The 12556-nt window shown below is 50.6% G+C and overlaps 1 protein-coding gene across 4 annotated transcripts in view; it reads left to right on the forward strand.

Moving 5' to 3' along the window:
* ARHGAP44 (Rho GTPase activating protein 44) overlaps positions 1-12205 on the forward strand; it is a 206734-nt gene extending 194529 nt beyond the window's left edge. For 2 of the 4 annotated variants that reach the window (XM_030922911.1, XM_030922913.1), the window contains 4 exons: positions 449-624; positions 4900-5277; positions 7684-7735; positions 10605-12205. In XM_030922911.1, coding sequence (XP_030778771.1) covers positions 449-624; positions 4900-5277; positions 7684-7691 — 562 coding nt within the window. In that variant the 3' untranslated portion in view covers positions 7692-7735; positions 10605-12205. The remainder of the gene's footprint in view (positions 1-448; positions 625-4899; positions 5278-7683; positions 7736-10604) is intronic. The other 2 variants (XM_030922910.1, XM_030922912.1) reach the window with 1 other exon arrangement.
* Positions 12206-12556: the final 351 nt, after the last annotated feature.

The following is a 12556-nucleotide window of genomic DNA, read 5'->3' on the forward strand; positions in this document are numbered from 1 at the left end:
CAGCAGGAGTCCATGTCATCAGCACTCGTTGGGCACAGTGGCCCTAAGAAGTCCTCTTGGCTATAGTAGGAAAACCACTTTGGTGTCCCAGTTTGAGAATGTTCTAGAATTCCTGGGTTGATGGCAGGATACAGTGGAGGCGCTCAGGCCCCTGCCCTCACGTTGCTCATGATCTCCTTGAATAGAGGAGGGCAGAGGCATGAAAAGGGCGTTGGCAGTGAGTGCCAAGTGCCACAGAGATGGGGGTGGAACCCAGGCCGTCAGAGCTCCAGAAAGGACAGTCACCCCATGGGGCACCTGTGAAGGCTTTAGGAAGGGGTCGAGACACCAGAGCTGGGACATACTTGCACAGGGCCCAGAAGCACACACAGGGTGGCCATCGGCAAGGCTGGTGCTGCAGCTCACTGAGTTCAGGGCTTCTCTTTTGTCTCATATGCTTTCATTTCAGCACAACAAAAAGCAAGGAACTTTCTCCAGGGTCTGCACAGAAAGGAAGTCCAGGCTCCAGCCAGGGGACAGCCTGTGCAGGGACTCAACCAGGGGCTCAACCAGGAGCTCAGCCAGGCACCAGCCCCAGCCCCAGCCAGCCGCCTGCAGACCAGAGTCCTCACACCCTCCGGAAAGGTATGGCCCTGCTTCCTTGGTCTCAGGCCGGAGGTGGCTGTGGCATTCCCTGAAGACTCCTTTTCCTCTATTAACTTGGATATTGAAAAACTGCGTGGTTTAGTGACTCATTCCCATCTGGGCATTAGAGCTTTGGAAGTTAAAAGGGATCCTTTCTCTATTATTCCTCAGTTCACTCATTGGACAGGTGGGCTCATTAGGGGCATATAGAGGACAGTGCTTCCCATACATCCAATGATGTCACCAGGGCCAAATTCGTTGTCCACAATGGTGTGTGTTTTCCAGAGACCTGCTAGGCCCTACCTCTGTCATTTGAAAAGCTGTATAGGGTCATCTATAGGACCCTCCTTTCCCCCAAGGCAGCCTTGCACAGCTGCCTACCCCTAGATCACTCATACAAGGTGAGGGGAGGGAGTCAGGATAGCTTCTATAGTACCTGAGTCTCAACCCTGAATACTTCTGCTCTGGAAGGCCCGAGAATGCCCACACTGACCAGTTATTATCTCTTTAGAGAATCGCTTCCACAAGCTAAAGGTCTGCTCCGTGTGACATTTCATAAGTGGGGAGCTGTACTGAGTGGACGAATCTGAACCTTTTTGGTTCGTTCTTACCTGTGTCATCTCTTTGCAAAGTCTTTCACTCGTCTGAAATAATACATCATCGTGTGTGTTCTAAATTCAGACCACTCGCACTTCTGGAAGCGGCTTTTAACTCCCGGATTTGTCGAATAGGGCCGGGTTTAGCTCATCCACACGTGCCTTCATGACAGACCTTTTTCCAGCCCCCTTCGTTCCCATCTGCAGGGGCAGTTTCATTCTCTTTGTCTGCCCTCAAGCCCGTGGATCTTATTCGATCTCTACTCATTCCTTCTGCATTCTACACAAATGTGTTAAGTCCTGCTATGTACAGAGCTCTGTGCTTTCCAGAGAGAAAGACAATGCGAAGGCAAAGGTGTTGGCACTGTGCTGGGAGCCACTCAGGGTGCAGTGAGGATACCTGGGAGCATGCTTTCTAGACTCAGGAGTTAGGACGGGTGGCCCAGCAGAAACGACATGGTGAAGGTTGCATAGGAGTTGGGCCAAAGTGGCGGCACGAGATTTCAGCATTTCAGAGCATTTCTCCAGCACCAGTGGTTTCTCCTTGGTCTAGATACCATATTCTTGGGCATGTCTTTTTTTTTTTTTTTTTTTTGAGACAGAGTCTCGCTCTTGTCCCCCAGGCTGGAGTGCAATGGCCCGATCTCAGCTCACTGCAACCTCCGCCTCCTGGGTTCAAGCGATTCTCCTCCCTCAGCCTCCCGAGTAGCTGGAATTACAGGCGCCTGCCACCACACCTGGCTAATTTTTGTATTTTTAGTGGATATGTGGTTTCACCATGTTGGTCAGGCTGGTCTCAAACTCTTGACCCCAGGTGATCCGCCCACCTCGGTCTCCCAAAGTGCTGGGATTATAGGTGTGAGCCACCACACCTAGCTGGGCACGTCTTTGTTTTAGAGTCCTTTAATTGGACGCAGTCGCTCATGCCTGTAATCCTAGCATTTTGGGAGGCTGAGACGGGCAGATTGCCTGAGTTCAGGAGTTTGAGACCAGCCTGGACAACATGGTGAAACCCGTCTCTACTAAAACTAAAAAAGTCAACTGGGCGTGGTGGCAGGCAACTGTAATCCCAGCTGCTCAGGAGGCTGAGGCACAAGAATTGCTTGAACCTGGGAGGCGGAGGTTGCAGTGAGCCAAGACTGTGCCACTGCCTTCTAGTCTGGGCAGCAAAGCGAAACTCTATCTACAAAAAAAAAAAAAAAAAAGCCTTTTAACTTTCCCTGCAGCACTACAGTACAGGGGTGATGGCTAAGTCATTGTCTTATCCAGTGGGAGAGCCAGGGCTCCTGTAGCAGCCAACCAACCTCCTAATGCCAGTGACAGGTTTATCCTTTTCGTTTGTGCAGCACACTGGACCTATGCATGCAGTGTAGCCTAGAGCGACTCAGGTCCCTTTTCCTAAGTGACCTTCAATAGCTCGGACCCATCTTTTGAAAGGTATACATTTCTTCTCTACTCCCCATCATGCCCACAGATGGCATACTTAGCAGGTGTTTTTTTAAAAATTTTTTTTTTTCACACCTCAGTCTTTTGACAGCGTGCCTACAATTTCACATCCTATTCCTGTCGCCACCGGAAGTGGTGAAAGTCATCACAGACACAGTGATGCATCCTCTGTCTCCCAGGTCCTTCGTGAGAAGGCATGTGCGAGCATCGATACCTAGGGTCTCCACCTGCTTCTCATCCAGGGGTACCCCTGTGTCTGTCACCCATTACCACATGGCTGCCATGAGCTGCAGTAGCAGCTGCTGGAAACACTTCCCCTATACTCAGGAAGTAGAGTTGAAAAGTGAAATTGGAAAGTTAAGTGGTTTTGTTATGTCATGATGATGTGGTACTTGACATTCATGATCTCATTTAATTATTACACTGCTGCAGAGAAAAATCTTTTTCCTCCAAGTGCATAGAAGATGTTTGAATAAGTTGACCCAGGGAATATAGCGGGTAAGTGGCAGCATAGAAATTTGAGCCCACGTTGGTAGGATTCTGAAGGGCATGTCCTTCTATCCACACTGCAGACTGACACACCCAGAGAATACATGAGGTATCCTCCTAACAGACTTTGTTCCCTGGAGGGCATGGGGGTGGGGTGGGGAGAAGGAAGAGATTCTGACCTCTCCCTTAGGACTTACAAGGTAATTTCTTCTAGAATCAGACCCACACATAGCCGGGCGCCATGGCTCACGCCTATAATCCCAGCACTTTGGGAGACCGAGGCGGGTAGATCATGAGATAAGGAGATCGAGACCATCCTGGCTATGGCTAACACAGTGAAACCCTGTCTCTACTAAAAATAAAAAAAATTAGCCGAGCGTGGTGGCGGGCGCCTGTAGTCCCAGTTACTCAGGAGGCTGAGGCAGGAGAATGGCGGGAACCCAGGAGGCGGAGCTTGCAGTGAGCCGAGATCGCGCCACTGCACTCCAGCCTGGGTGACAGAGCGAGACTCCATCTCAATAAAAAAGGAATCAGACCCGCACACAGCCAGTCCTCACTTAAGCCTAACAGGTTAGTGATCACTGTCCCAAAGATATTTGCCCTTCAAGTATCTCCTGGATGTTTGAATTTGTTGTCTTTACCAATTCATTTTCAATTAAAGGTATAATGGATTTGTCATCCTATAGGGTGATTGGGAAAAGGGAAATGAAAGTAAGGCAAAGGGGGTCAGGGCAGTGATGTGCTTTGAAAAATGCAATCGATTGGCCCGGCGCAGTAGCTCATGTCTGTAATCCCAGCACTTTTGGGAGGCTGAGGCGGGCAGATCACCTGAGGTTGGCAGTTCAAGACCAACCTGACCAACATGGAGAAACCCTGTGTCTACTAAAAACACAAAATTAGATGGGTGTGGTGGCGGGCACCTGTATTCCCAGCTACTCGGGAGGCTGAGGCAGGAGAATTGCTTGAACCCGGGAGGCGGAGGTTGTGGTGAGTGGAGATCATGCCGTTGCATTCCAGCCTGTGGCAACAAGAACAAAACTCCGTCTCCAAAAAAAAAAAAACACACAACGAAAAACGCAGTCAATCCACAGACCGGAGGGTATAATTCTTGAAAGAAAAGAACAAGAATGAGAAGAAAGCCTCAGCAGCAAGGATGCAGGATTGAGGCACAGCATATAAAGTAATGGAGGAACAGGGGTTGTGTGGCTGGAGGATTTGCTCACCTATCATTGTTAGGGGAGCCAGAAACCACTGGACAGGTTCAGCCAAAAGTCAATTTTCCATCCCAAGGACCTGCCCCTGGGTCAGGGCTCCACTGTCCATTACAGCAAATTGAACTGGAGTCATCCTCTGCTGGACCCTGCCCCACTGACTCACTCTTGCTCTGAGTGTAGCAGCGATACGTCTCACCACTGGGAAGGCAGCCCACTCCTGTGGATGGGAAATTTGTTCTGTAGTTTGGCTGGGTGTGCATGTGTAGATCAGGGCAGAAATCCAGAAAAGAGGAGGAGAAATTAGTTAACAGATGGGAAGATAGGAAAACTTGCAATTCTAGGTTAATTTTTAAAACTTGTATTGGGTGCTCTCAATGTGGCGAGAGGCCAGGGGGCAGGGCAGAGAGGTGTGGGTGGGTGGCGAGGGGCAGGAGGTGGGGACAGCTTTGAACGCTGAAGGGTGTGTGAACAGGCCCCACAGTGGCTTCATTTAACAACTTTGTGTTTTGTTGTTGTGTTTTCTCTTTCAGTTTCAAAGAAGCTGGCACCAATTCCACCCAAGGTCCCCTTTGGCCAGCCGGGGGCTGTGGCAGACCAGTCTGCTGGCCAGCCGTCCCCAGTCAGCCTATCCCCCACCCCGCCCAGCACCCCGTCGCCCTATGGACTGAGCTACCCTCAGGGGTACTCCTTGGCCTCGGGCCAGCTCTCCCCAGCTGCAGCTCCTCCCCTGGCCTCTCCTTCTGTCTTTACAAGCACTTTGAGCAAATCGCGGCCCACTCCTAAGCCCCGACAGAGACCTACTCTGCCGCCTCCTCAACCTCCCACAGTAAACCTCTCGGCCTGTAGTCCACAGTCCACGGAGCCCCCCGTGCTAGATGGCATGTCGCCCGGGGAAAGCATGTCTACAGGTAACCAAGCCACAGGCTCCCTCACCTTTTTTTAATGAACTTTAGTGAAATGTACCTAGGGGAGGGATTGCTAGTGTCACTGCCAGGGAACAAATTCCTGCGTGCTTTGAGATGACTGGGCTGGCACCAGGGGTAGCTCCTGAGATCTCCTTAGAAGCCCACCAATGGACAGCAACCCTGGAATCCACATGTCCCAAACAGGGGCTTCTTATGGGATCTCTCTCAGTCTAAGCCCACCAGCCTAGAGTTCTGTTTTTGCTCTTAACATCGGGGGTTGAAGACACTGAGTCATTTGGAGTGGGGCCTCAGGAGAGGCTGGAAGCTGGTTATGATCACAAAACGGCATCAAAACTCAGGTGTTCCCTGGATAGAGCCCAAGCTCCAGGTATAAATGCTTATCTGGAGAATGGGCTAAGAACCAAAGATGTTTTTCACTATTAGTAAAGTAAACCTTGCTAGAAAAATACACTTCTAGATAGATATTTAGAGAAGGGTGAATTTCAGAAAACCTGCATGGCTCTGTTCCCTCCCCCAGGCTCCCCTCCCCGGCCAATTCCCTGAGGAGCTAATTGGACGAACCCACAACGACTTAATTTAGTTTGGATTTAAATTTAGAAACAAAGATAACTCTCTTCCCCCAGAAAAAATCTGTAAGCACAAAATCACAAACACACACCACATTTAGCCAAAACCATTCATTGGCTGGAAGGAACGGGACGTATTTGGAACATCTCCCCAGACACTTCAACCACATAAGATTATAAAGTCAGGGGCATATTTATGGTGGCTGCTGAAAGTCATTTGAGCATTTTCCTTGTTCAGGGAGACAGGCACAGGGGTTGAGCTGTGTTTTGGGCTAGAGCCAACCCACTTAGTAAAGTGCAGTAGCATGGCGGTGAGCTGGAGCATATGTGTGCCTAGTGTTGTCCCAAGTAGCAGAAGGTGAGGCAGCTTGGGTTGGAACACACACACACACACCACACACCACACACCCACTCACTCATTTCAGAGAACAGTGCTGTCCTAGGGTGCCCTGGGACTTTTCACGGATCACGTACTTTTCCCTCCACGTCCTTCTCCAGAAGAGTGATTTATTTCTTCCGTGTTTAGACGGAAGCAGTGACCCTGTGGGGTTCAGCTCCATGCTGCCTTTGAAAAGGCTAGTCCAGCCGGGCGAGGTGGCGGGCGCCTGTAGTCCCAGCTACTCGGGAGGCTGAGGCAGGAGAATGGCGTGAACCTGGGAGGCGGAGCTTGCAGTGAGCTGAGATCTGGCCACTGCACTCCAGCCTGGGTGACAGAGCCAGACTCCATCTCAAAAAAAAAAAAAAAAAAAAAAAAAAGGCTAGTCCAATTTGCAACTGTGTGATGGGTCAGATTTAAATATTACAAGGAAGAGCCATCTGGTGATTTGGCTTCTTTATTGTTGGATGTAATTAATGTTGAAGGTGCAGCTGCTGTCATCTACCCTGAGGCTTATTAAAAATTCAGCAAATTTCTCCCTGGAAAATGCAGTGAGCACCCCTCCCATCTTGGTGGGTCTTGGTGCTGAGGTGTTGTCTCCTGAAGGAGCCCATGATGGGCGGGCACATGCTTGCTGCCCTCAGGGAAGGTCACAGCTGTAGAGGAGCTGAAGGTCACCAGGTCTCCAGGGCCACTCCTCCCAATGTGTCACATCTGCTGACTCTTCCAGCCACCCCAGGGAAGGGACACATGGTAGTGTCAATACATAAGCAATAGAATAAGCAGAAGATGGCTGGGCGCGGTGGCTCACGCCTGCAATCCCAGAGATTGGGGTGGCCTTGGAGAATTAGGCGTGGTGGCACGTGCCTGTAGTCCCAGCTATTTGGCAGGCTGAGGCAGGAGAATCGCTTGAACCTGGGAGGTGGAGGTTGCACTGACCCGAGATCACGCCACTGCACTCCAGCCTGGCGACAGAGAGAGACTCTGTCTCCAAAAAAAAAAAAACAAACAAACAAACAAAAAGAATGAACAGAAGATATCAATGGAGAAGCAGAAAAGAGCAGAAGGAGAGAAGAAATTGGGGAACAAAAGTGGGTAACGGAAGGCCCGGGAGGACAGTGCCTTGAGGGCTCTGAGAAGCGGAGTGGTTCACGTTCCATCTCGCAGGTTGAAGAACTCCTGACCTTCAGGATTCATAATGTCCCTCGCCCTATGCGGCCCCTGTTTTAATGTCCTTTTGGCAGCAGACTGTTTTGTCCTGTACGTTCAGGTCTCAGCCAGTGTAGAATCCGTCATGGTTTGGTGTGGCCTGCCTGGGACTGTGATATTGGCATAGCTTTGTGTGTGCGTGTGTGTGTGTGTGTGCGCGCGCGCGTGTGTGTGTGTGACGTTCATGTTTTGTCATGTTGATTCCTTTCTCCGAATCCTATCATTGTGTTCTTGCAGCTGTGTGACATGAATGGCGCAGTTTTGGATACGTGTGAGGGGGATTTTCAGGGTAAGCTGGCCCCGGCCTCGCCCCTCCACCCCGCTAGCTAGCCAGGCCAGCTGCCCGCTCCTCCCCTCCGCTCCTCCTCTCTGCATGTGGCTCAGACCATCCGCATGGCAGCTTCACTCTCCAGCCTTCCCTGGCCTCAGCAAGGATGAGCTGACCACGAGCTTATTTGGCTTTGGGGGACCCCAGCCTCTTTTTCTTTCTTTTCATTAGGAGCAGCTGGGGGAGAACCCAGCCAACCCCTTTTCCGCACCTTCTCTCTCACTAGAATCACATCTGCAGCTCCTCCTCCGCTCTCCCTCAGGTTTAGACCGTGGAGCGGTAACACATCTGTTCTTCCTATGAGACGTTTGTGCTGGAGACGCCTGTGCCCAGCACCCTGGGGGACATGCACCTGCTCACCTTTGTTTAGGAAGGTGTCCTGAGGGGAGGGCATACCTGCTGCAGCCCAGCACATGGTCCACACCAAGGCTTGGACCCCATTTTCTGTGGCCCTGAGTTCACACCAGCAGATCTCCCCTTCCAGACTTAGATCCTAACGTCTGGCTTCCTCCAGGCTGAGACTGCTGGCAAATCCTGAAGAATCCGTATCAGAGCTCATCCTGCTCCCCTTCTCCCTCATCCCAAGTGGATATGGCCAGACAGATCCTTTCTATCCAACTCAATACAATTTGGGGGAGTATTTATATCAGTATCTGTTTGGTCTCCTCCTCCTATAAAAAGTAAATGCTCAAAGCATAACTGAGGGAAGGGCATGAAGGAAGCCAGGACTTTGGTGTATTTGCCTCAGTAAGTAGGGGTGGCCAGAGTAAACCAGGTCTTCCCCCCGATTTGGCCCATGGTCCTGCAGAGACTACCGAGAGACACCAGGGTGTCTAGTGCTAACAGACAGTTCTCGTGGCAGGTGCTTCCAGAGTGTCCTGGAAACAAGCAGCCAGTGTCCCTTTTCCCAGGAATGCTGATGAGGGCTTCTTCCCCTGAATCCCATTCCCTTGCATAGTGACTCTTCTCCCTTGGGAGTCTCTTTAAGACATCAACAAGGATAAAGGTATGACAGCTCACACAAGTGCTTGTTCTGGGCCCATCTAAACTCATCACCGCCCTGTATTATTCCCATTTGACTGCTGAGGCACAGGGAAGGTAGGAAACTTGTCCAAGCTCACGCTCTTCCTGCCTGACACATTTGGGATTTTTGAATCTAAGCGGGAGAGCTTGTGTTCTTACCTGATAGCGAACCCTGCACAGCGAGGTGGGCCCCGGGCCACTCAGCCTCACACCTGTGCAGAGACATGACCCAAGCAGCCGGGGAAAGGCAGAGGTGGGCCTGAGGCCACCTGCTTCAGAGGAATAAGTGGCACTGGCTGTTCCTCCAGCCCCACTCCCTAAATCTGTGCTTCTCCATCAGGCAGCAAAACGAAGACTGGAAGGACATGAGGGCTGCCTGGGGGGTGGGGCTAAGGGAAGACCTTTGTCCCAGAGCTTCCATGTTTGTATGATGTCTTTCAGGACAGTGTCCAAATGTATGTCTGTACACTTAGTATGGTATTCCTCAGTCTGAACATTTGTTCCCTTCCTCTGCCTCCTGAAGTGCTGCTCCCAGCCTCGCAAAGCTAAGTGAGGGCCAGAAACTAAGCAGGCAGGCTGGGCGTGGTGGTTCACGCCTGTAATCCCAACACTTTCGGAGACTGAGGCGGGTGAATCACCTGAGGTCAGGAGTTTGAGATCAGTCTGGCCAACATGGTGAAACTCAGTCTCTACTAAAAATACAAAAAAAAAAAAAAAAAAAAAAGGCCGGGCATGGTGGTGGGCGCCTGTAATCCCAGCTACTCGGGAGGCTGAGGCAGGAGAATTGCTTGAACTCAGGAGGCAGAGGTTGTAGTGAGCTGAGATTGTGCCATTGCACTCCAGCCTGTGTGACAAAAGCAAAACTCCATCTCAAAAAAGAAAAAAAAAAAAAAAAAGAAAAACTAAGCAGGCAAAGGAGGGGGACAGCATGACTAGAGTAAAGAACCCAGGGGATCTGTGGTTCTCTGGCTCTCTGGCTCTCTGATGTAGCACATCCCGGAAGAGTCAGCAAGCACAGCCTTATCAGTGCGCCCCCCAGGGTGGCGGCTGCAGCAACAAGGCCATTTTTAACATGCTGTGGCAAACAGACTTTGTGTCTACTCAGCTGCCAGTCTAAGGACTTCTGTCGTCTTTGCCGACTCACAGATGTCCAGACACTGAGCTGTTGAGTACATTTCTCCTGTTCATCTTGCCGGGAAAAAAATGACCTTTTAATGCTCCTAATAAGGATGTCACCAGAGGTGGGGGTTTTCCTGCAGTCAGGGACAGTTGGCACCAATGACGACCAGGGTCCTGAGGGAGACCTACTCCGCCCATGTCAGCCATCCAAAACGCAGCCATTTCTTAGAGTGAGGACACTGGTTCAGGATTCCCCGATTCACTCATAGACTTGAGAGGAGAAAGGGGTACTTTTCCACTGTCTCACGTCCTGTCCCTGCAGATTCTGGGGAATGAAATGCAGTCTGATATACATCCCCAAAAAGATGTCACTGAGACTTACTCAGCATCCTTCTTATCAAGAATAAAGGACCCTGTGGCTTGGCAGGGAAGCGCTGTGCTGGCCTTCCTGTCTGAACCACGGTGGCACACCCTGGGTGCTTTGGTTCTGCCAACTTACGAGGTGGAAGCAAAGCAGGCATGACCACAACCTGATTGTGCAACAAAATGCTTAAACCAATCTCCAAATGATCTATCCCTAGAATACCACCACCCCTGCTTCCTAAGGCTTGACACTGTTTGCCTGCAACTAGGTTCTCATTTGCCGGGAGGCCCCCTTTCAACTGCTTTTCTCTCTGCCACCTTCCAGATCTTGTCCACTTTGATATTCCCTCGATCCACATAGAGCTCGGGTCGACGCTCCGCCTGAGTCCCCTGGAGCACATGCGGCGACACTCAGTGACTGACAAGAGGGACTCGGAGGAGGAGTCTGAGAGCACCGCCCTCTGACATGGCACCGCCCATCCTGCCTCGCGTGTACATACATCACAGGCCCTAGGAACGCCGCCAGGAGCAGCGTCCGTGAGCTTGCCAAGTGTTCTCTGCCGGCTCTTTCCTGCCACTGCCAACACGAGGTTGGAGTTTGGCAGAAAATTGTGATCTCCAGTCCGTGTGGTGATGCTGGTGGTGCAGATTTTGTTTGTTCCTTTTGGGTGGTGACTTCGGCCTTTTGTTTGACCTTTGCCTTTTGACTTTGTGCCTCTTTTGATCCACTTTCAGCCTCCATGCCAAGCAACACCCCCCTCTCCATCCAAGGCTGGTCAGGAATGTCCTTTGCAGGGTCGGAGTGGTGCGGGAGAGGCTCACTTTGCCTGGTTAGACCCGAGGGCTGCTACCTTTTCCTCGGACGGCTCATGGCAGGTCTTGCAGGAGCAGTTTAATGGCCACAGAAAGGAAGCAGGACAGCAGGGCCCCTGTCACCCACAACTAGACCAGGTCCAGGATTCTAGCAGTCCTGGGGCACTGACCTTTGCCAGCCACTCGGGGAGGGCGTGCCACTGGAAAACCTTTCAGGCTGCCCCCATCAGTGGGCTGCGAAGTAAATGACTGAAAACAAAAATTTGTTTCACTTCCTAACAAACAGTTTTCTTTTTTCCACTGTGTGACTGAAAGCTCCTATATCATTTTCTACTTCTGAATCTATAAAACAAGCCTGATGGTGTCTGGAGACCCCAAAGGTGGCCTCCATGTCCCCAAATATATTGGCTATATGAGAGTAATTTTACTCCTCTAGGTACCTAAAGGCACCCAGCTCGCTAGTCTGTGGGGGTCCTGGAGCCTGCCTCCTCTTTCTGGAGGTTCAAACTGAATAGCAATAATTATGTTACCCAAAGCATGTGGAGGAAAAGTGAAACCGCCACGGAGACACCGGCTCACGGGCTCGGCCTGCGGTGTGGCCTGCTTTGCTCACCAGCGTCAGCCGCTCATCCCTTCTCATGAAGTCCCATCTGGTCATGGGGACGAGGGCCGGGAGGGCACCGGGGAGCCTCTTCACACTTGGGGATTAGGGGAGTGAGAAAAGATTTGGGCCATGCATGCAAAGTCAAAGTTTAAAATTTTATCCTTTTAAAATAGATATAATATACCTATACATGATATAATATTTGTATATATGAAATCTCTCTATATTTGTTTAATTTGAGCCATTCAATCTAAACCAATGTACAGGTGTACAATGAAAAATTTAAATGCTTAGTTATTTTTCCCAACACAGTGTAAAGTCACCCTCCTCTGAGAGTGGGATGTGCAGACTTTTGATGTTACAGCTTTGCTCACTTCCTGGCAAGGGCAGTTCACGCCTCAATTTGTAATGGGAGTCTGGGGTAAGGGTGGGGGTTGAAAGTTATCTTTAAATACATGTACAAATCGTTGTCAAAAGTAATGTTATTAAAATAGATTTATTATCCCTGAGCTTGGCATCTGTTCTGGCTTTAATAAACCTGCGGGGACGTGGCTGTCAATCTCGAATGCGCGCCCGGTTGGCACCTGAAGGTCGCCACTAGTGTTAAGCAAGTCGCTGGCTGATCGCGCCCTTGTCACTGGAGTTTTTAAAGCGCTTTTCACACTCTCCCGGGTAGGGAGAGTATACAGTAAGTGCTAGATTCGACTTGGAAAAAGCTCTCCATTTGTCAAGCACTAATCTGCGTCTGTAAATCCCACAAAGAGGACAAAAGAAACCAGCTCCGTGTGCCATTTCTGAAAACCTTCAAGGGCAAAGTGATCCTCACTCTCAGTATGGAAGCAACAGAGCGAATCTATTGT

Source organism: Rhinopithecus roxellana, chromosome 19 (assembly GCF_007565055.1).
Source record: "Rhinopithecus roxellana isolate Shanxi Qingling chromosome 19, ASM756505v1, whole genome shotgun sequence".
NCBI classification, from domain to species: domain Eukaryota; kingdom Metazoa; phylum Chordata; class Mammalia; order Primates; family Cercopithecidae; genus Rhinopithecus; species Rhinopithecus roxellana.